Source organism: Macrobrachium nipponense, chromosome 2 (genome assembly GCF_015104395.2).
Source record: "Macrobrachium nipponense isolate FS-2020 chromosome 2, ASM1510439v2, whole genome shotgun sequence".
Taxonomy (NCBI): Eukaryota; Metazoa; Arthropoda; class Malacostraca; order Decapoda; family Palaemonidae; genus Macrobrachium; species Macrobrachium nipponense.
The window spans coordinates 161,218,675-161,243,548 of record NC_087201.1 but is presented as its reverse complement, the minus strand read 5'-3'; the positions used below and the strand labels follow the sequence as shown (position 1 = coordinate 161,243,548).

The 24,874-nt window shown below is 40.3% G+C and overlaps 2 protein-coding genes across 5 annotated transcripts in view; one reads left to right on the top strand and one right to left on the bottom strand.

The window, feature by feature from the left end:
- The window catches only part of LOC135221105 (protein kinase C iota type-like), an 82,709-nt gene extending 73,245 nt beyond the window's left edge, over positions 1-9,464 (bottom strand). For both annotated transcript variants that reach the window (XM_064258915.1, XM_064258914.1), the window contains exons 1-2: positions 8,996-9,464; positions 3,799-3,920 (exon numbers count right to left, since the gene is read on the bottom strand). In XM_064258915.1, the coding sequence (XP_064114985.1) occupies positions 3,799-3,920; positions 8,996-9,072 (199 nt within the window). In that variant the 5' untranslated portion in view covers positions 9,073-9,464. The remainder of the gene's footprint in view (positions 1-3,798; positions 3,921-8,995) is intronic.
- Positions 1-24,874, top strand: part of LOC135221104 (F-actin-capping protein subunit beta-like) — a 39,162-nt gene that overhangs the window by 6,207 nt on the left and 8,081 nt on the right. Inside the window, exons 1-4 of one of the 3 annotated variants that reach the window (XM_064258912.1) lie at positions 9,614-9,759; positions 11,519-11,730; positions 22,795-22,967; positions 23,673-23,872. In XM_064258912.1, the coding sequence (XP_064114982.1) occupies positions 9,757-9,759; positions 11,519-11,730; positions 22,795-22,967; positions 23,673-23,872 (588 nt within the window). In that variant the 5' untranslated portion in view covers positions 9,614-9,756. Of the gene's footprint in view, positions 1-9,613; positions 9,760-9,988; positions 10,138-11,518; positions 11,731-22,794; positions 22,968-23,672; positions 23,873-24,874 lie in introns of those variants that run through there. The other 2 variants (XM_064258913.1, XM_064258911.1) reach the window with 2 other exon arrangements.

The following is a 24,874-nucleotide window of genomic DNA, read 5'->3' as shown; positions in this document are numbered from 1 at the left end:
AGGATATTTAATTACCACCTGGATACACCACCTTCCCTGTCAAATGTATGAGGATGGGATGCTGACTCTTGTAACCTTCTATGCAATCTGGAATCTGCTGCAACAGTCTGACAAGACCTTGTGCCACAATTTGGTTCATCAAATTGAACCATATTCTACGAGTAGTTTGGAGAATACAAAATAACAGTCAGCATGTAAAAATATCATCCAGGGATGAATGATAGTGCTCAACTAGCTCCCTTGCCCGAGAAGAGTCTACTTGAGAGTCAGAGGTCTGGAAAAACTAAGCACTAGCTCCCTTATTAATAAGATGACACAGAATATACAATGTCAGGCCTAGTCTTTGGACAGGTGATTAGTTGTATAAATTATCTGCATTTTTCAGACCACCACAAACACAGGTTGGACTGTCTGATGTTAGGTAGGGCATAAAAGGAAAGGACCTAGCATCCAATCCATCTCTTCATGAAAAGAAAACTAACCACAAACCTTTGGTAGAATGCCAACTTGCCAACTTGTTTAAAAGGAGCTAGGAAAGCTACAGAATGGTTTGGGTATCCACCACAAGGCAAAGAATCAGATATGGGTCAGGGCAATTAAAGAAGCCTGTACATCAGGTTTCTTAAAATTGAAATTTTACCCGAAAGCTGTTAGATAAAACTCCACACCTCATATGGTCAAAAAGAACAAAATTTAGACCTTTTCCCAAGGGACACAACATCAGGAGGAGATATACCAAGCTCACATTTTGTTCACTGGCACTTAAGAAATGGAGCAATAAAGGCAAGCCAACATGAAAGAAGTGCCACACATTGCAATAAGCATGCCTAAGAAATATCAACATTACACCATTCAAACCTCATACAAGGAGAGGCAGTTGTAATCATAAGGATGGTTGAACTATATGAAAAATGGCATAGCGTCTGACTCTGAAATCAAGCTGTTGTAGCTGAGATGGTAAGTACCGAGGATATCTAATACAGAATCCAACCCGAAGACATCGAATACAGAATCCAAAGATTGTAAGAAGTGATATATTCTTCTTCATGAGCAAGTCTGAAAGAAAACCATTTCAAACCCTATGGTGAAGTCATGTACATAGACATCAGCTGCTTTGGAAGAATATCTGACTTCGTACTGGAATGACAGACCTTCCACAGAGGAACCTCTGTCATGCATATCAACTGATAGTTCTAAGAACCTTTAAGAAGAAGCTGAATTGTGAGGATGGCAATGTTGTATCTCTGCATTCACTTTCTGGAGATGTTACGAAAATCACCTAGAAAGCAATAGCCAAGTTGCCTGGCTAAGAAGGCTCCAAGGGAAGATGGATTATGTGCCTTCCCATACTGCAATAATTTTATAAATCAACTTCCTGTGCAGAACCATCCCACACCAATGCGTAGAGAAGAGAGATGGCAGAAAGCTTTCAAGAACTCTATTCCATTTTCAGCACTTTATTTCTCCCCCATCCCCAACACATCCCTGGTTGGATGCCAGGATAAAAGATCGAGTAACAAACTGTTTATAAGAGGAAGCTGAAGAAACAATGCCTCAAGTAAAACCTGGAAATTTTCAGCGTTGGCTGGGCTCCCCAAGACCAACAGAAAGTTGATATCTCACATTTTTAAATCAGGCATTATTATGACTCTCCAGGAATCTAGCTGCCTAACAGATGCAATTATTGGTAAGTACTGGATCCATGGAAAATGTAAGAAATAAGAAAAAAAAAACAATTTCTCTGATTCCTCTACAATAAAGGATATGTTAGGACCGGGCTTTAATTTGTAATTCTCCAATACTGTCTGTGAGACAACTTCTTAGCTTCAGAAGTTAGAACAGATATGGAGGTAAAATAGAAGGCAAGAAGTGAGTCAGCAAACTGGAAAGTGCCTTCCATCAACAAAACAAGCAACCCCTATGCAGTTAAATGTTCAGCAGGTATTACTATTAAGCACAAAAGGAACCGTGTACGTAATACAGTACCCTCATAACCAAAAATGAAAGCTGACCACTCTCACACCCAGCTCAATGACCGAGGCTCTTTCCGAGTATGGTAAACACACACCAGGTAGAGCACCTGTATGAGAGAACATGCACATAGTTCTACCTAAACAAGAACCACTCTTATCAGGGAAGGCGCTGGCCACACTGGACACAAACAGCAAGAACCAAGCAAAGGTAATCATTAGAATGGACTACATCAAAAGCATTTTACAGCTGAAAAGGACTCGACTAGTATCAGGCATGTTCTCCATCCAGTGTAGGGAATGGTGAGAATTGTTTGCAAGCTGCATAAGACACAGTTGTCTTTGGATGGAGCTCCAGTCACACAAAACACTGGCACTTTCAGGAGGGACCTAACTCTGTGCCAAGCAAATGCAGCACCTGACCCAAGCAGTCAGGCATACGCCACATTTGGGAAAAGAAGTTGTTGTACAGGACACAGACTGCACTGGGCACTGTTAAGTTAAGTATATCTTAGTTTTACCAGACCACTAAGCTGATTAACAGCTCTCTTTTGGGCTGGCCCAAAGGATTAGATATTTTTACGTGGCTAGGAACCAATTGGTCACCTAGCAACAGGACCTACAGCTTATTGAGGGATCTGAACCACACTATATCGAGAAATAAATTTCTATCACCAGAAATAAATTTCTCTGATTCCACACTGGCCGAGCCAGGATTCGAACTTCGGACCACCGGATTGGCAGCTGAGCGCAAAAACCACTTGTCCAGTGAGGAACAACTGGGCACTGTTACTGTTACATGTTGCAACTGAAATAGGACACATAAGAGCATGCCACCTGTAGAGAGGACTAATGAAACAAGAATAATCCCTACTGGATGAATTATAGTAAGACCATGAGGATAGTTTCAACCATGAACTCCCAATCAAAATGGATGTCCTTCTAAAATGCAGAAAGATCAAACAGCAAGCTGATCAGTCTCAGTGGATGAGTATGGTACCAGGATTGGTAATGGACTGGGTTTATGAACACTATCCAGGCCTAAAAAAGGCATCTATGGAGAGTAAAAAAATCAGCAACTGATGTCTGTCAAACTCATAAACTCATGGGGACACCGCTAAAAAAGGATGGAGAGTAAGAACACCCCTACAGAAACTGGAGGTATTACAAAGTGCTAGCAATCAATTGTCTGGTTCTGGGTTAAAAACACGAAAAAGGAAATATATCATAAGAGCTGGTGATGCAAGGGCGTGGGCTCCCCATAAACATGTATAACATATGAGTACAGGAGACTTCTGACATCCAACCACCCTTCTTCTGCACTCTAATGACCTAGAAGGAAAGAAAGAGCAGGACGGCCTGAGACATTAACCCCAAGCATCCCTCTGGAGAAGTTCATAAGAGCAATCCAATCCTGCCAAGAAAAAGTATTTAGCAGATTCTCTAATAACAAATAATATTTCTCTACCATCCAAACCTACAGTCTTGCCATAATGACCAGTTAGCATCCTGCATAAGCAATTATAGAATTGTTAAAATAAAGTCAATCTGAACTCTGAAGTCTTTATACAAAAGGAGAATTTTTGTTTAATTGCTGTTAAAGTATCCCTCATATCCGCACTAAAAAACCACAAATAGCTTTGTGGAAAAAGTGGCAATGAATACCTTGAATCATCAATAACAAAAAAAAGAATAGGCACTAGTTAATCACCTTGTCACTAAACTTCAACAAAACCACTTTTCACTAAAGTTATAGCCAGATAAATTGGTTTGTATCCTAGTATCTACTACTTAATCAAAACTAACTTTAACCTAAACCAATACTAACCTTCTTCATCCACCCATTTCACTGTGAATACTTGACTTGCATCAAATTTGCATATTGCACGTATTTCCTGCTCCAAGCTTTCCACTTCTAAGCATGGAGGGATGTAGGTTATGTACACTTCTCTGTAATAAAAAAAAAGAAATTATTTCTTTTGAATCGTTAGGAAAACCATAGCAATAATTTCAGAATATGATACTCTTGGTCTTGTCCTCGCATTGGGACACAATAAACACTATTATAGCTTCTGTAAATGATGCATAGGGACACAAAGAAATATATTATACCTATTGTAAATTATTTATAAGTAAAAAGTAACAAATACAGTGAAGTTTACTTTTCATAATCAGTGCTAAAAGCTTTTGTTAACTGAAGATTATTTGATTATATAATTAAAAATCAGCTTTTGAGATTGTCCCCTAATAACTGCCTGCTTTTTTTACAACAACTCTCAAAGTTTTCTAGTTCACTGAACAATTTACGACTAAAGTTGTACCTTCAATCAAGTTATGATGGTGGCATTAATGATATGTAAATACGTATGTACCATAAGGTAAACACACCACTTCAAGGTTCGTTTTTATTAAAATGCTCCAGTTCACATGTATCCATCTTGTGAAAACATGACCAAATATTAGTTTTAATTTGATTCTTTAGATGTTGATGAATGACATGTTTGTTTCCAGTGGAATAATCATAGACACAGCATGCATACTTGGCATAAAAGAAAAAAAAAGTAGTTACAAGATCTTGGCGAGTCAAAAGGAACTAGAGAACGGACCAAGATCTTGGACAACCTGAGTTTGGATTCTTCACAGACCATCTATGGTATTGCAAACCAGGTATTTAATAGCCAAGGAAAACAGCATTAAAATGGTCTAAAAGGATCCAAGTTTATGACTAATATGAAACACCTATAAAAATATAAGCCCTTTGACTTTAGTTCATAACAAGGAAACATCAAAGTGTGTTTCCTCAAGTCAAAATCTTCACAGTCATTCTTACAAATTAGTCTTACATGACCAAACAACACAATTTCACTCTCACCGGACTCTTCCAGAGGATTTGTTCTTCAGTGGGATAAAAACTGGAGAAAGGTTAAGTTAAATTAGTGCAATAACAGTTGAGACACAACAGGCCAATGGTAACATAAAAAGTACAGGAAGAAAACAATGCACCTTGGGTCAAGGAAATATTGCAAAGAACCTTTGGTACTACCTCAAGCATGATGTGGAAGGCACACTACAGTAGCAGTAACCTGTACAAGGTTCCTCATGTAGACTACAACAGCCACCTCAGCCATTAAGTTGGGAAATGAATTAGTTTGGTCTGCCTTGTTGAAGTTTCACTGAACTGAACTGAATAGTTTAGGCCAAAGTCCAAGCCCTGGGACCTATGAGGTCATTCAGCTCTGGAAGGAAATTGAGAGTAGGTGGGCATGAAAGGTGTAACAGGAGGAAAACCTTACTGTTACGCTATGAAATAAGTGTTATAAGAAGATGGCTAGCAAGAGGGAAGAAAGATAGTATGAATGGAGATGAAGAAAAAGGTATGAAAGGGGTTGTAGCTAGGGGCTGAAGGGACGCTGGTTTAGTAATGGCTACAGTGCACCCTGTACGGAACACTGACAGCACCACCCCTCTAAAGGGTGCTGAAATTTCATGACCCAATGATGATGTGGATTGAAGAGAAGAGAACCAAGTCTCAGAACTAATCTTATACAGTATAACTTGAGAAACAAAGTACGTATTGTACTGCTAGTAAAGCCTATTTGGGAAGAGTAAAATTTTGCTATTAAGGTGGGCTAAAGGCGATCTTCAATAATGGATAAAAGCAATCTATGTCTCTGCCGAGTAGAGTAGACATCATCTAAACTACTGGAAGAATCTCTGAATACAGAGCACACAGTTAAAAACCAAAAGTTATACACTAAGAATCTGGTGAAACATGAAGAAATTAAACTTCTACAGTATCCACATGCTTAGGCAATTCTCTTGTTTTATTCAGTGAAAAAAACCTGGTTCTCTAAGGTGGTGCTCCACCCTGCTGTTAAAAAGAGTAGCCTATGATTAGAAGAGAAATCACAATAAATCATTGAGGCTTTCACCCACTCTGAAAATAATATTCAAAATCCTAGGTGAGAAACAATTTTCTCCTTTTAAGGAGACATCAATTAACTGGCTAAAATAAACACAGTAACTACCTACAGAACCAACTTATCAGACTTCTTGCTCACCTAGTTCATTATTGTGGCAGTTTCTGTAAGCAGCCATTTTGTACATGATGCTTTTTCCTTAAAAAAAGAAGCTCTAAATTGAATGATAAATGTAAAGTATGGTAGGGTATAGTTTTGCCTAGAAATTTAGAATTAGTTAGTTGTGGGATATCTTCACCAAAGCATCTGATAGGCTGAAGGGCTGATTTAGAAAATGTTACCCTTTCACCTGTACGTATATCACAATAATGGGTATACAAAGACTTTAATCAATTAGATACTGGTATTCATCAAGCTGGGAAAATAACTGTTGTCAAGTACAATATCAGTGGGTCATAAACATTGTGGTTTTGGCCAAGGTTACTCCTTGTTGCCACATAACCAACAAAGGCCTACAGACTGATAAAAATACCATTATTTGATATATTGCATATTTTAGCCACAGAAAATAAAGCAGAATTTACGCTAATCCACAACAACAATGGATTTTCAATTGATAAGCCTGATCTGTGGGTGTGAGAAATGCACATCACCATCAAAACAAGGTGCGTAGTTTATATCTACCTAGGCCTACATTATAGAGGCCTAGTCCTATGTAAGTTTGAGATAACCTAGGCCTATGTAAATTAAGGATGGCATAGGCCTAGCTTGAAACTAAGATGGTAAGGATTATATCTTTTCTTTAAACTATCTTTTTTCATTTTTGTCACCTGTATTTCTCTGTTTCACTGTCTCTACGTCAATAGACTTTTACCACAGAAGAGTCAGAGGTTCTTATCCTCTTAAGGCTTCAGGAGAGCAAGATTAATACAGAATGTCACACCTCAATAAAGAATTATTCCTAAATTGTAGGAACTGCACTGAGGCTGAGCTGTGTAGGATGGAAATCCCACATGCAACATACATAAGGACTTCAGAGCCCTTGAATAGTAATACATTACCACAATGCGCATGGTCAAGCAAATATAGTTTTAAGAAAAATTTAAAACCTTCCTATCCAGTTTTAGACCAGTATGAAGGTAATAACTTTGTAAGGATACCGTATATGCTGTCAAGTCTGCAAATGAACTACTATCACACTCAACACATTTTTTTATACAGATGGTTTTAGTAATCATACTGTCCAGGTAAACATAGGCCTAAGGCTACTAACATTATTTTAGTTCTTTGTGAAGAGCTCTGTAAATACCAGTGAGTAAGTTAAGCTAGCAATGATATTATTAGTATTTATAATATTTCTATTTACATTACATTTGGAGTAATTACTTAGTCTTGGATAGCAGGCCTATGTTAGTTTATATGTATGCAGACATTCAAATTCAAATTAAAAAAAACTTGATATATAAAAAGACATAGCCTGCATCAAATGGAAAGTATGGTATATTGGTAATTCTAGGCAATAACTCCGCATGGAGAGCAAGGAATGTTCCCGTGAATGTGACAGCCACTAACAATTGGGGCGTCCAAAGTATTTCGCCGTGTTTAGTACTAGCCCTGGGGGTTAATTACTGTCGACCACCAAAAAATAACGGCAAAATCTTAATAATCAACCCAAATACTATTGGAAGCTGTAATTTCCAAAGAAATACATGACGCAGAGTTACAAGCTACATTTACCCAAACTATTAGTAGCATGCTAATACCTCCCCACCAAAACCATGTAAATTAAAGCAAAAACAATTTAGCCTATACATATATTTGCAAAAACTTAGTATGATATTTTTATTTTAAGATAAATTTTTAAATATACTTACCTGGCAGTTATATACATAGCTATATTCTCTGACGTCACGACGTCAGAGAATATAGCTATGTATATAACTGCCAGGTCAGTTACATATTTAAAAATGAATAATGCACACAATATTCTTATGCAATGAAAATCTGTGAGTTTTCTATATGCAAGAACACTCACCATAGACTATGATCATCAGCCTACTAGGCTACTATTAATCATAGCCAAGGTATTCCAATACCTAAAAATTGTCCCAAGATTAATTCAATTAAAAGGTTGAAAAGTAGGGTGAACAACCAAATGGACTAGCTGCAGCCACTCAAACTGTATTCGGACCCACCTTCAGAAAAAGTACTTTAACACGTCCTGACACCATAGATGGCCACCAGTCACGCGTCATAGGTCATGGGAGAAACACCTTGAGACATGAGACTCACGACTGGTGCCCATCTCCGGTGTCAGGACGTGTTAAAGTACTAATCCGCAGCGGCCTAGACTATGGCAATTGTGGTTTTTCTATGCAGTATTACATACTGAACAAGAATTTTAAGTAATAGCTATTTATTCGGACGACTGTAATTAACCCCCCAGGGGCTCGTACTAAACATGGCAAAATAAATTATATAGCCTAGGTAAGCCCCAATTCCTGGTAGCTTTCGTATTTGCGGGGATGAACGATGCAGTCATGCGGAATGCTTCTGTAGAAATACCAAGTACTTTTTCTGAAGGTGGGTCCGAACACGGTTAAGGTGGACGCAGCTAGTCCACTCGGTTGTTTAAGCTACATTCGTATTCAGCGTCGGCTACACCGACATACCTACGAAGCAAGTTTGGTCACTTTGGTGGACCTTCCAGAATAGTAAGCTAAAATACATTGTTTACAAGGCGTGGCAAATGTCATTCACGACAGCCTGCCTACCTGTGCACAGGTAAACAAGTTAACAACCCAAATGCCTTGTTTAGCCAACAGGCAATATTCCAGCATCTGAGTTTAACCGGGAAACAACAGATTACAAGTAAATGTAATGGATGTACTGTTTTTTAAATGCATATCTATGAAAATAAACAATACACAGCCGTTAGGGCGGAGGTAAAAAGCAAACAAGTAAACAATCCAAGTACCTTGTTTTGCCCGCAGGCAACTGTTCAGATTACCCTACCCCACCCCGACAACAACAGTTTAGACTTCGTGCAAGGGATTTATTGCTTTAATAACAGCAAATGAAAGAAAATAACGCCGACAAACTCACCCACTGTAAGCAATCTTGACCCGGATCTCCGTCAGCTCCCCGGAATCCTTCGCACCACCTTCGGTCTGGGCAGGCATTTTTTTTCTTTTATTCTTTACTAGACTACAACCAGAAGGCACCTCAATAACACAGCTCGAGACGATTTAGACCTCTAAGCGGTTATAATAACAATAACCAATCACGACACGCACACACGCGAGGTCCCACACACAACCCACAGACACACAGGTGAGTTTTTGACAAATGACTGACAGTTCTCCTCTCGTTAATAACAGCAAGCAGCACCTCGTCGAGGAGAGATTTCACGGTTATTTACATCCAGTGGCGTCCGAAGGTTTGGTAGGACCGAGACTCGGGAGATGGTAAGGGGTTTTTCAGGGTGACGTAAACACTTAAATCGAGGTGGGGATTATTATAGCTTTCACGGGGTGGAATACGAACACAATCACAACCAAAACAGTCCGGAAGTGTACGTCACGTGACCTCGTAGGGGTCAAAGGAGATGCTATCCTGTGGCTAAAATGACCCAGCTTATTAAAAATAAAATAGACATTTTTTGGCGCTCTAAACAAATAATAGAGCACAGCTAATACACGAACGACGACGATCAGAGAGGAAATACGAAAATGTTTTTCACCCAGACCCGACAGATGCTCACATGAGAGTGACACACGAAGCCGATAGGTGTAGTCATCAGATTGTCAAGAAAACGAAACTTTATATTTTTGTGCGATAAAAACTGCCTGTGATAGTCGTATATTATGGTAAGTGCGCTGTGTTTCAACCCTGAGGATTCATTTAGATTCCATATCCGCGCAATGCCACGCTAATAGGGCCAGAGGAAAGGTCAGGTGAGAGCGAGAGAGAGAGAGAGTGATTCTCTCGAGTACGCCCATCAGATGAAGTGTTATAACGATGTTAAAAAATTCTCTCGTAGAATTCCCTCGTGTCTTAGTCATCGCCCTCGTCATGCGGGTGCCATTCGAGGGAAATGGACGCCCACGCTAGTGTCCTGCGTCTTTCGTTCGAATATTTCCAGTAGCCCGTCCTCAGTTTTGTCCCAATAGGCTAGGCTGTAACTGGGTCGACGAACGTTTAGCTTAGGGTAGGCTGGCATATAGCCTGTAGCGTACCAATTGAACGTAAGTTAATCGTAACGTGGCCAGGAAAAGCTTATTTTATAACGAAACACCCAAATTAGAAATATTTACGATATCCAATGTGAACTGGTAGGGTAGGCTACTTGAGGGTTGTAGGCTACATTGGAATCCCTTCATTTCTTATGTTTTGTAAAAGCCTACATAGTATGGAGTGGCTACACCCCCAAATTTTGAATAAATAGCTCTGCTATTGTGTGCAGAATTCACCCAATGGCATTTGGGTCAATGATGCATTCCCTGTTATCAGTAGCCTTGTTAGCCTATCTCAAGTATAATCACTCACATGTCATTCACTGAATCCTAATTTGATCTTTAATGTCTTGCTGTGTTTTTAAAAGAAGTTTTATATAATACTAATTTCAAAATCAATCGACGTACAGCGTGTGTTGTCAGTTAAACCTTAAATGAAAGGATTAAGAATTTCTTGCCAAATCATGTAAAATATTTTAGTGTTGTAGGAAGTACAATAATTTATTCATGTGTAAGGTCTTGTTTGTGATTCATCATAGATTCCACTCCTTAGTTCAGTTACCGATCAATTCCTGGATAGATTTACCCAGCCACACAACCTTTTGAGTAGTCATTATCTTGCTGTCCCTAACTCAAATTGCTGGAAAGTGTTTGGTTACTGATCATACATAAATTATATGTATTATTTTCAGCCTTTGTGGTATTGCAATGACTTGACCACTCTCTCTTCTTTTTTTGTCTTTTCTTTTTTGTGGTTTTTAAGTGGCTTATTGGTGATTAAATGATAGTTTGTGATAGTGGTCATCAAATGTATGAAAGACGTTGGCGAAGGTGAGAGTTTGGAAATATACCTACAAAGTGCTACAACTTTCACCCATATTTACGTAATAAATTTATTTGGTTAAACATCTGTATATTATGAATTTCATGAAATTGCTGTTCTCGTTCTTGACTGATCTTGAAATAGTTTGTGTAATTTACTACATATAGTACTTCATTTATAAACCACTTGTCTTCAGTGTATTGATTTAATCGTAGGTATTAAAGGTAATCTATTTTGACTTCCACAGCATTTGTATGGTGGTATAGTCTTGACATATTTTGCACCTGTTAACCAGTGAAGTTTTTTTTATAATTAAGTTTATTATATTGTATTAGTTTGAATGTTTTACGTCCAGTTAACTCACAAATGAAGTATTTATAGCTACCTACTGCCAATGAGTATTCAGATCATTATTGAAAAGGAAGTTACCAGGAAAGGATATGGATATTAGACTTGTTGACTAAAGTTATATACACTGAAAATTTTAAGTTCTATTTCAGTTTTAGTATTATACAGGATATATTTTGATTGAATATTCAATAATAGTACTGTATTTTATTCTTTATACAGATGGAGCAACAACTGGACTGTGCACTGGATTTAATGCGTAGGTTGCCACCTCAGCAAATAGAACGTAACTTAAGTGACTTAATTGATCTTGTCCCTTCACTGTGTGAAGAGCTACTTTCATCAGTAGATCAACCCCTCAAGATTGCACGAGACAAGTACAGTGGGAAGGATTACCTACTTTGTGATTATAACAGAGATGGCGATTCTTACAGGTGAGTTTGGAATTTTCAATATAATCTTAAAGAATAATGCAGAGTAAGAGAAAGACACTCAGTATTGTATAAAAATGTATTTGTTGACCACAAATACTGTCACTCTTGAGTTATCTCTAGTGGATATTGGCTTTTGGTCTAGTTAAATTACAAAAATAATGGTGTTGAGTCTCGGGTGAACATTAGAAAATCACGGACCTAGAATATTGAGTTTTTGGGTGCATTTAAATTTCACCATAAGGGAAATTGTACCCACAAGAAACACCCCTGTCTTTTATATATGCATTATATATCTTCGATGAAAGCTGGTTGGGTCGTTGAAACTTGGCAGGAAAGCAGTTGACTATTGCCAGGTGAGTGAGTGGGTGCGGTTACTACTCACCCACTTGACCTTTGGCATTCGTTTTCTCAGGCCACCATGGTGTTGCAACATAATGCTGCTCGTGCACTACCATAGCCTGGCACTCCATATTGATGATTTAGGATTGGTGTATCTTTTGGACTCCATTTGGCTCTTGATTAACATCTTTGGCTTTCTGTTTAAGCATGGTTGACATCAGCCGATTCTCATTCCAGCCAATATAATCTGTGGAGTGCCTCGGTGGCGTGATCGGTATGGTCTTGTCATGCCACCTCAGTGGCCGCAAGTTCGATTCTCGGGCATTAAAGTGAGCTGTTAGAGATGTGATTTCTGGTATAGAAGTTCACTCTCGACGTGGTTCGGAAGTCACGTAAAGCCGTTGGTCCCGTTGCTGAATAACCACTGGTTCCATGCAACGTAAAAACCATACAAACAAACAATATAATCTGTGAATGTGTTGACAGTATGACATGTGGCGACTGCAATGAACACAAATTCCCATTCCTTTTCCACGTTGCAAGGTTCAGGATTGTATGCAGAATCTGTTGATTGGTCATCTATCTACCCAGAGAAAGTGATTTAAGAAGGCGCTGTTGTAGTCTTGCAGTGGTAATGCCCCTCTAATCTCGGAGGTAGCATCTGGACATTTCTCTCTGGCTTAGTCCAAGGGTTGATAATGGATGAGTTGAATTTGTGGCTGCCCTACATCGGAACAGTAATAGTACAGTGCAAGAAAGAAACCTTCAAGACACTGTACAGTTAAAATGAAAATACTAAGTATCATTTTGTTTATCTGATCAGCTGATGAAAGCATATGAATTTTGTTCTATTAGAAATAAGAAAGATTTGTTGTTTAAGAAAAGGTTACATTTAATTCATCTATTTGATGCATTATCCATTTTGGTTTTCATAAAGGTTAGTTGGTCTGGTAGACTGTAGACATAGCCTAAGTATCCATAGGCTACCTTGAGTTATATACAGTGAAATAAACTCGTATTTGCCGTCAGCTGATTTCCATACCAAACAATTGACCGCTGTGTTATTATTTTATAATAGTACAATAATATGAGAATACAATATTGTTGGATAACAGTGAAGTAATGTATAACTTTTTAAAAGATTTGTAGAAATGATACAAAGTCGTTACGTTTGTAATTATACGTAGCCATTTGAAGTCTGAAATTGCTCAATTATGCAGATGTCGGAACGAAGCTGATTCTCGTTTAGCTGGAATTAATAATCACTATACCACTTATTTACAAAGTATACTGTGCAGTGTAGGCTAGGCTACCCTATATGTAAAGATGATACTGATTACCCTAGTGTAGGATAGGCTAAGTATATTCGAGATACGATTTTTCCAACAAACGGGTTTTTTGGAACCTAACCTCATCGTAAGTAGGAGAATACCTGTACTAAGTAGGTCAGACAAAAAAGAAAAACAGAACAAAATCTTTCGCTTTATTAACAAACAATGTCTTTAACTTTATTAATAAATACAGTACACAAAGTCTTTCGCTATATTAATAAATACATGCAGTGTACTTTGCTATGTCTTTGTTATGTCAACGGCCAACGTCTGCAGCGCTGATGCGTGGGTAATTTGAAAATAACACTCTGGGAACTATTCGCTATAAAATAAAATTTTCGCGTTTTCCAAACATTTGAAAAATTCTTCTAGCTTGCCTTAAATAAAAAATGTGTTAATTAAACGCGATAATTGAGAATTGACTGTACTACATTATAAAATCGACACAAATGCTTCAAAACTCCATTTTCATACAATCAACTTACCTGTCAGATATATACATAGCTAAGACTCCGTCGTCCCCGACAGAAATTCAAATTTCGCGGCACACGCTGCAGGTAGGTCAGGTGATCTACCGTCCTGCCCTGGGTGGCAGGATTAGGAACCATTCCTGTTTTCTATCATATTTTTTCTGTCGCTTGGAATTGTAAACAACGTTTGCAGTTCTCCTGACTTGATTTTTGGATTTCATCGCCATCGATCTTCTGGGCTATCTTTTGCAGGGAAGTACTGGATCTTTGGTTCGGCATACGCATATTAATTTGTTTTGATAACTTTGGCTTCGAAAATTTCGAAGAATTGTTTACGTGTAACTACCGAACTTTTCGGTAGACAATCACATAGTTTGCAAGAAGGAAAATTTTAATATTTATTCATAATAACGTGTAGTAAATGTTAGAATGAATTGGGAGCTAACTTCTTCTTGACGATGTAAGGAAAGAATAGTTACGGCTTCCTTTAGAAGTTTATATAGCTCTCGTACTAACGAGCAGTTAGAGCATTAACATTACTAGTAGTGTGGTATCCTCATCTCCTTCTTACTTCACAGAATCTTCAAATTCATATTGCAATTTGAAGACAAAGGAAGGTAGCTCTAATACGAGCTATTGAAAGGTAAGAAGTGTTTTTACTGTTATTGCAGTGGAGGGTGCGTTCTGTTCGGCTCTGTTTCGCTCCCAAGCTCACATACCCAGAGGAGAAGGAAAGTCGAAAGCCTTACGGAGGTTATGGAGAATCCCCACCGATCAGGCGTCCCCTCGGCAGATCTGTAGATCGTCCCAGACTGCCAAGTTTCGCCATTGGAAAAGGCGTCCTAATTAGTAGAGGGTGCGTTCGATCGGCTCTGTCTCGCTCTCAGGCCTAGACCTCTTCCAAACTCACAAGCCCAGAGGAGAAGGAAAGTCGAAAGCCTTACGGAGGTTATGAGGAGAATCCCCACCGATCGGGCGTTCCCTCGCGGGGGATCTGTAAAACGTCCCAGACTGCCAGGGATAGCCATTGCAAAGGCAGCCTTTAAAAAGTGCGTCTGTTCTTCCGTTTCTTCATCTTACATCCGAAAAGACGAAGAATGTACATGTTAGAAGTTCGGACGATCTGGCTCGTTCTCTGAATAAGAGAACACTGACTCACTGAGCGAGAGGCTGAGAGCCAGCCAGCAAGCTAGCGCGAGCCACGTTCCAAACAGCCAGCAGCGAGCCGCCGTTCCAACAGACTAGCGCGAGCCGCGGTTCCATCAGACTAGCGCGAGCCTCGTTCATACAGATAAAACGCGAGCCGCGTTCCAGCAACGGAGTGAGAGCCGCGTTCCAGAACTTTTTCTTGGCGCAAGGCGCCTTCAAAGAGAAAACAGGCGGCTTAACTAAGGAGCCTTATAGTAGAATGGCAATCAGAAGGATACTTCCATTGAACGTTTTTCTGGCAAGAGGCTCGTATAACAAGACTAGAGGCGCTCGGATCTATTAGGGCGCGCGGACCTTCCACGCAAGCGGAACGTTCCAGGAGCGAGTCTCCTTTCTAGCGTGCGGAACATTCCAGGCGCGCGGAACTATCCAGACGCTAGGCGCTAGGCGCAAGGATCCAGACGCCAGGCGTCAGAAGATTTCAAAAATCTTCATTAGAGAGAGAGGTCAGTCGCGAGACTCCTCTTTGAATTTTTAACTTGAACAACTTTCCCCTGGCAAATGTGCAAGATGTCGCACAGGCGGCCGTTGCTTTTGTCAGAAGGATTCTGATACTAAGAGAATGCCCCTTTTCATTATTCTGAAGACTCCTTTGTTAGGCAGTTCCTCTCAATGCGGACTCTCTCCTTCATCCATGCTCTTCCCTCGTTTTGAGGAGGCAAGAGCTTTGGGAGTTTTTCTTAATAAGATCTCATCGATGTTTGGGTATGATGGCGGATAGAAAATATCTACTTCCTTCCGTAAACCCTAGTGATGAACAGGAATTCTGTCTCTTCCGCGATTTATGAAGAAATCACGAAGATTTAAAGAGTTCCTTGATTAACTTCGTTCCTTAAGGATATATATATAATATTATATATATACTTTCTATCGTTCTTATTAACGAAAAGAACGAAGATAGTAGAAGGTAGTAGAGTTTCTGCTGTATGAGAATACGATACGGTCAATTCATAAACACATTTACCGTAGTTACTTCTTTCTGTGCAACTCAATTACAAGTATCCTTCTACGTCTTTCCTAGGAAGGACTACGCTTAAAGGGATTGTTAAGACTACACCTACTTAGCTTCTAGATTTATCGAAGTCCTTGTTTCGCTTAAATATGCTTTAATAAGAACTTCCTGAAGTTCGATAATAATTTTATTAAATTCCTTTATTAATTGGAGTAAGCTGGCAACTCTGGAAGAGTAAGCGGGGACTGCTTTCGCTGAGAGCCTGAGACCAACGCAGTACGCCTATGCCAGTTACTGTCAGTACCATGTAGGTGTCAGTCATGAGCGGTCGGGCGAATCTCTCTCTCTCCTGCGGGAGGAATAACTTTCCGTATCTCTCCCCTACAATCGCGGTCTTAACCTCGGATTGAGGGGATAATTAAGCTAACATAAATAAATATTGTATGCCTTTTGCTAAGAAGCTTTCAATAAGAGAGATAGTACAACCTTTCAATGCGGTTTACCGTAGGTAACATTATTAAAGGATTCTATCGCAGCAGAACATTATATTATGTAATGCTCTCAGGCTTACGAAAGCATAGCTTATTAGAGTACCTGCTCAGAAGAAGATGGATGAGTCGGATGGGAAACATTCTCTTTGGGACAGAACTTGTTTCCCTGAATGGACTATACTACGCATATAAAGTTTTTTCCTACTAAGAACGGAATTTAACATGTGAAAGGATGTCGGGTACCATAAAGGCACAGCTGTTCTGGCACATAACATAAAAAGAATTAGAAGAAAGCGCCAGTCTGGCGCAACGCGCCAGAAGTACCAACCTGGCGCAATGCTCCAGAAGCGCCAGCCTGGCGCAAAATTTGCGCCAGAAGCGCCAGCCTGGCGCAGTGAGCCAAGAGCACCATCCAAGATTTTCTCGTTTTAGCGAGTTATTAACCTAGGAGTCCAGTAGAACTCTCGGACACCATCTCGGTAACGGCAAGATTCGTTCCTGATTTCGTTACCCATTTAATCACTTAGGCCATTTCCACGACACTCTCATATCGCATAGAGCATCGAGAATCTTTTTTCGCTCCTATTCGCGTTAACAAAGAGATCCTTCTCGATCGACGATAATAACTGTTAACATGTTTAACATTTATTGGGAAGAGTTGTGAGAAGACGAACAGGCTTCCTATAGACTGCTTCCTTTTTCCTACTTCTCCCCCGATTGAAGATGACGTGGGAAAAGCTTCAAGGAAGATTATCTTGCCAGTACAAGAGCAACTGGCCTCTTTGGTGGGAGTGTTAGCGCCTCGTAGGAAGGACATTGCGCTTCCAATCAAGAAGTCTCGTCCTCTCTCCCCTGCGAAGCGAGAGGCGTCATGCAGACGTGAAGCTTCCAAACATATCGCAGAGGCTTCGGTTTCGAGAGCGAGATCGGGAGAATCTTACGGAAGACACGTAACGCCAGAGAGACGTGAGACGTCGTCAAGACATGAATAGTCATTTAAAGCTTGCTTTTAGACGCGAGGCTCCAACCAAAATTTTGGCGCCAGTTAGGACGCCTTTTGAGAGCGAAGCGTCCTTCCAGGCGCGAGGCGTCATCCAGACGTCAGCAGCCACACAAACGGGAGGCGTCAGCCAGGACGCTTGGCTGACTAGAAGCGTCATCCAAGCGGGAAGCGTCATCCATTTATGGAGAGAAGCCTGGGCTGTTGGCGCCTTCCAGGACTATTAAAGCGGGGAAGAGGAAGGAATATCATTCCCTTAGCCCCTCTCCTTTTAGGAGTTTGTCTCCTCCAGAGGAAAGACGTACTGAATTAGCAACGGAGACTCATCTAGACCCCGAGTTAGAAGTAAACTCGGAGGAGGAGTTTCAAGGAAGAGAAGGACTGTCGAACTATAATGTTTTGACAGCCTTGCTTCTAGAGGAGTATGGAGACGACTTGACTCCTGCCTCTCCTCCTTCTCCGCGCTCTCTTTTCTCGAGTGCAAAGACGAAGAAATCTTCGTTTTTTCTTAGAATGAAGCCCGCCATTTCGATGAAGAGGGCTCTTCAGTCTTTAGACTCTTGGATGAAGTTGAAGAAGGTGTTAGTTTTAGAACGGTCTTCTGCATGCCTCCAGCGAGACTAGCTGGTAAAAGAGGCATTTGATATCAGACGGGAGAGAATAGGGGTATTTCTCTTCCGTCTACGTCAGAAGCGGACTTTTCGACCTTAGTTGACGCTTCACGTAGACAAGGTTTGAACTCTGCCCGTATAACTTGGGGCATTTCAGAACTGGACCATCTCCTCAAGGGACTCTTTCATGTATTGGAAGTTTTCAACTTCTTAGATTGGTCCCTTGGGGTGATGTCCAAGAAAGCCCATGATTCTGAAGGACTCGAACCAGAAGTCCTTCTGTGTATTTTGTCTTGTATAGACAAAGCGGTTCAGGATGGCTCGGTTGAGATCTCCTCTTTGTTTGGAGCAGGTCTTCTTAAAAAGAGGACAGTATATAGTGTCTTTTTAACCAAAGCGGTCTCCCACGCTCAGAGGGCAGCGCTTCTGTACTCGCCTTTGTCTGACTTTTTGTTCCCTTCTCAGTAGTGAAGGACATTTCTCGTTCATTAACTGAGAAGGCGACTCAAGACCTTCTGACACAGTCAGTAAGGAAGAAGAAACCTGCAGACAGCCCCAAGAACACTGTCATTGTCTGATGAGGAGAAAGACCGGGCCTACAACCTGACACAGATGCGCTAGATGCGAACATATAGACAGATAAGAGTGTCCGATGTGGACATTGCCAGACATCCTCGAGACTCTACCGAGCTCGAAGCTCCGGCAAGTGGGGAGGAGCCACCAGGCGCGAGGCGCCAGGCAGGAGCGAGGCGCCAGGCGGCGCGAGGTACCAGCCAGCGGCGAAGCTCCAGGCAGGCGCAAGGCGCCACTCCAACCGGGCGCGAGACGCCAGCCAGGCGCGAAGCTCCAGGCAGGCGCAAGGCGCCAGGCAGGCACAAGCGCCAACCTGGCGCGAGACGCCACCGGAGCGAGGCGCCAGCGGCACAAACGCCACCTGGCGCGCGACGCCGCCGGCGCGAGGGGTGCCAGCCAGCCGCGAAGCTCGGCAGGCGGCGCCACTCCAACCAGGAGCTAGACGCCAGCCAGGCGCAAGGCGCCAGCCAGGCGCGAAGCTCCAGGCAGGCGCGAGGCGCCAGCCAGGCAAAGCGCCAGCCAGGCAGGCGCAAGCCAGGCTCTAGGCGCGAATCTCCAGCTAAGACGCGAAGCGTCATCCAAATGCGAGGCGCCAGTCAAGCGAAAGGTACCAGACAAGCGCTAGGTGCCAACCAAGAGCGAAGCACCAGCCAGGCGCGAGGTTCCTGCCAGGCTTCAGGCTTCAGTCGGGTGAGATCCATTTCAAGAAAGCCCTGGTCTTCTTTGAAACATGGAGATCTCCTAAGCACTTCATAGTGACTTGATTCCTTCAAACAGCTGAGAATTAAAAAGCGCAGGAAGTGCGCGCTTTTGCAAATTCTTGTTCTTTACATAACAATATGTCATAATAAAGGACATATTAGCTGTGTTGTACGGTAGAGGCAACTCTGTGTTGACTTCTCATTACACAAAGGATGTCAAGTTAACCTACGAGAGATCCTTCTCTTTTGGTTTATAGTTTCTGCGGATAACGTTACTGGGATAAGGAGCCGACACTGATCCTTAACTTTGAGTTAAAGTTTTTTAACTTAGTGAAATTATTGGGGTTTTTGAAAGGAGTGTGGGGATAACTCTTTCCAATTTGAGCGCGCAACCCTCTATGTTACGGATCAGGTGATCGGGATCGGTGTTGCGCTCCTTCATAAGGTGTATTGTCATATAAGTGGATCAGCACCCATTGACAAAGTCCTTTCAGGCTCTGCCGAGTAAGTGGATAAGACCCCTTCGGCAGACCCACAAGAACTCTTGGCCATAGATCACATATCTCGCTAAAGTTTCTTGAGGTGATGCGACTACTGGGCAAACACACCCACGAAGTCTTACCACCTATCAGGTAGGAACCAAGGTTTTATTTATACCTACAACATATGTTGTTTACCTGTCTATTCCATATAGTAGCTGTCTCTTACCTCCACCGAAGGGTGCCAATCAGCTATGTATATATCTGACAGGTAAGTTGATTGTATGAAAATGATATTGTTATGATACAATAAAGTTTCATACATACTTACCTGGCAGATATATACGATTAGGGCCCACCCAGCCTCCCCGCAAGGAGACAGGTGGAAGAGAAAAAATATGATAGAAAACAGGAATGGTTCCTAATCCTGCCACCCAGGGCAGGACGGTAGATCACCTGACCTACCTGCAGCGTGTGCCGCGAAATTTGAATTTCTGTCGGGGACGACGGAGTCTTAGCTATGTATATATCTGCCAGGTAAGTATGTATGAAAACTTTATTGTATCATAACAATATCATTTTCACTCTTGATTCATGAAATCATTGTACTGATTCACTGAAATAAGTGCAGGTGCAGTTTACCTGCACCTTTTATAAATCTTGCATTGAGCCCATTTCTATATTAAGAACTTACATAGAACTCCAATGAACTATGCATGTATAATATTGTTCGCTTTCCAGTAGATATGAATTGGACAGTGTCCATTTAGCCATGCTAACATTTTCTTGACTTTTTGAAATGCACAGGGTTTGCCTACAGCACATTTTTTTTTTTTTTTTTTTTTTTTTTTTGTACAGCATTTTGTGTAAACTCGATATGCATTTAATAAAAAAAAATATACTGGATGTTAATATTGGAGAGTTTGTAATGTATATCAGTTAGAATATCTGTTCTAGGACAATAACCAGTGTTCAGTGTGGTTTATATAAAAAATATTGTAGTTATTGCCTAGGCTATCAATGAAAATTATTTTGTCACAAAATACGTAATAGTATAAAATTATTTATTCCTTGTATGCTTTACAAAATTTGGTGGTGTGGTAAATCATGCTTCTGCGGATTTAGGTATTTGTTTTGACAGCTGGAAAATTTGAACACTGGTTATAAATTTTTCATGGTGATGAGTTCAACCACTCAAGTCATTATGAAGGTGCTTACTTTGCTGCTATTGACAGCTGAGAAGAATCAGATTTTGAACCTAAAGAGACAATAACTTTTGTAGGGATGGAGTTACATACTAGGAGCATGTACCACTGTCATTGCTAGATAAGTTATCTCCCAATAGATGCTCCTTGCATTGCCAGCTGAATGAGAAGAGATCCCTGCAGTTAGAGGACTTTACTGTTTTCATTCAAACTGCACTAGAACCCAAGTGTTGGTAAGACCACCAAATCTCCTAATTGGGCTACTTTTAACTTTTCCAGTTAAAGACTTCTTTCTTAAAAGCTAAAGGCTTTCTTCCTTGCTGTCTGTCTGGCAAGACAGTGGGAGTCATTTCAGACAATCCTACAACCATGGCTTACCTGAAACCAAATCCCCAAGAAGTTTGTCAGTAAAGGCCCTTGGCATCATTAAGAAAGGTATGAGATACTGTATATGGATTATGAAGCAATATATCACAATTTAGTGGTTGGAAGACCACTGGTTTCTCTCATCTTCAGGGTTTCATTGTTGAGACAATATCCAACACCAGACTGCTCCACAATTTGTTGTTCTTGCCTGCCTTGCTAGTGAAAATTTGGAGAGATCTTGCACAGTCAGACCAGTAAAAGTATACAGTACCTGAGGAGGACGAAATCTTCTATGAAGCAGGGTTTTTGGATAAAGTTTATAAGAACATTCTTTAATGTTGGAGATGCATGTGAAAAAGTCCCAAAGGGTTAGGTATCTGAGGTTAATATTAGGGATCATAGACAACATAATTTTACAAATTATCATCACTTTGCCTCATGAAGGTCACCGTTAAAAGTTGTAGCTTATGAGTCTTGATATTTTCTATATTGGTTATGTGGTATCTGCAGACCAGGTATTACTCTGGAAATGAGTGCCTCAGTGGCGTGGTTGGTATGGTGTTTGCTTCCCACCTTGGTGATCGCGGGTTCGATTCTCAGCCATTCCATTGAGGAGTGAGAGATGTGAATTTCTGGTGATAGAACTTCACTATCAGCGTGGTTCGGAAGTCACATAAAGCTGTTGGTCCTGTTGCTGAATAACCACTGGTTCCATGCAATGTAAAAACACCATACAAACAAACAAATACTCTGGAAATGTCTGCTTCCTTGTTCTTATGACTATTCCTTCTTTTATGAGCTCAAACCTTATTGAGTAGTTAAGTTCATCGTATTGTATGCACTGTTCTCATTTAAAAGAATACAAACCATTATCTTGCTAACAAGGAACCAGTGTTAACCAAATGACCCCATATTAGCCGTGAGAATTGCTGTTTAAAATAAAATACAAACCTAAGGCACATAAACTATTTTCTATTACAAACCCAACTGTTGATATTGTGGGCCCTCCTCCCATCCCCTCTCTTCTCTTGGAAAGTCCTAACAACAAGGGAATTGCTTACCTTCTTGGTGATGCTGGGGTTACCTGATGCGTGGCAGGGGAGGGGGAGATGATTATCTTCACACCCTGGTGTGCGATTACACAGATGAGTTCGTTTAAACTGATGGGTTTGTATTAAAATTTCCAATTTAGATGAAACAAAATATTTTAATGTAATATTTCTGCTGCAAAGCTTAGTTTCAGCTTCAAATTTCTTTTTTTAGGTCACTAAATATTGCGTTTGTGTAAAATCAAATATCCTGGAATGTAAGTGATGCTATATCATTTTGCTTTTCAGATCTCCTTGGAGTAATACGTACGATCCTCCATTGGAAGATGGAGCGATGCCTAGCGATCGATTACGCAAGTTAGAATTAGATGCTAATCAAGCATTTGACCAATATCGAGATATGTACTTTGAAGGAGGAGTGTCATCAGTATATCTTTGGGATCTTGATCATGGTTTTGCAGGTAGAATTTATTGTTACTGTTGTTGCTTAAGAGTACGAAAAATCAAACATTCATCTTGTACAAAGAGTTGAAATACTAATGTAATTCATGTCTCCAGTGACTGGTTTTCTTATTATCTTTTAACAAACAACTTTTCACTCTAGCTCTTGTTGTAGTCTTGATATTTTCTCTCTTTTTAGAGAGAACATCACATAAGTGATTTGCTGCTGCTTATAGCAGCATCCCCAATGCAGGTCTACTTTTCATTTGGTAGAATCTCTGTACTGCCTTCAAAGTTCCATTTTCCCATCTCTACTTCACCTCATCCAGATTACTTTTTCCATTATATACTTTACATTTTCCTTTTTGAAGAAATTTCAAGGATACCAAAAATTCATTATGATACCTTTATGTCACCCCCCCCCCCCCCCCCCCAATAAACAAAGCCAATTAAACGTACAGTACTTGAACTGTTTAACATCTATGTCCAGAGTTGAAAGTCTAACACCTATGTCCAGAGTTGAAAGTCTCTATTGAGAGTAATCATTTGAGAAGATTAACTCTGAACTAACATTGAATGGTGTGCAGTTTTTTAAAAATGAATAAACATATGCTTATGAATTTTGGTAAAAAGGCACAGTTTAAATGTAAAGAGTGTTTTTATAGATTTAGATGCAATTGTCATAGAAACCCATTATATAAACTTGACATTACATTGTTTTTCAGGCGTAATCCTTATAAAGAAAGCAGGTGATGGTAGCAAGAAAATTAAAGGGTGCTGGGATAGTATCCATGTTGTTGAAGTAGTTGAGAAATCAAGTGGTAGATCAGCTCACTACAAATTAACCTCAACTGCCATGTTATGGCTCCAAACCAATAAGCAAGGCTCGGGTACCATGAATCTAGGAGGATCTCTAACGAGACAGGTAAGTACTACTCTGTGCTGAGTCGGTGTTCATTGATATCTTTATTATCTACGTAAGTGGCTTGTGCTGGCAGTGCACTGTAGAGATTACTTAAGGTTCTTTACAGTGTCCTTCGGCCTCTAGCTGCAACCCCTTTCATTCCTTGTATTGCACCTCAATTCACATTCTGTTTCTTCCATATTACTCTGCTAACAATTGTTTCATAGTGTAACTGCTTTAAGGTTTTCCTCCTGCTGCACCTATTACAACCTTTTTACTTTTAATTTCCCTTTCAGCATTGAATGACCTCATAGGTCCCAGTGCTTGACCTGTGGCCTGAATTTTATAATCCACTCCATTTCAGTATCTTGATTATAGTTGTAAGAGTGAAACTGAAAATTAAATAAATTGTAGAAATATAGTTTATAAGACTTAATTACATATTATTTGTCAAAGTAGCAAGAAGAGTACCAGCTGATTGTGGTTGTTAGTGATACTGAAAATTGCAGCAAAAGTATATTTTTTTCCAAGTGTAGAAATTCATAAAATAAATTTACTTTTAGCCAAAAAAAAAATGCTAATTTAAAGTTAATCCTTCGTGGGGGTTACTGCAGAACGGACCAAAGGTTATTTGCATTGACACTCTGACCCCAGCAGTATTGCTTCCTGCCTTGCCTTATACTTATCATCCATTCCCCTTAGTTTGGCCAACCTAGCCCTCTGGGTTCATATTCTTTGGGTGACCCCTGTTGGACTATCAAAATGTAACTCTGTGGTCATGTTGAATTGTTTGATAATTAAACCTCAGCAGCAAGGACGGGAAGGTGAGTTTACTTGTTAAGAAGACCATATTACATAGCACTTAATATACGATATTTGAATTTTCTTGACTTGATCATACCTACTTAAAAGTCTCATTATCTTAACCTTAAGTAAGTCTCATTATCTTAACCATGATTCATATCTGAATGGCAGTACAGATCTTCCTAAATGTGTATTCTTAATTCAAATGCAGTTTGTCTC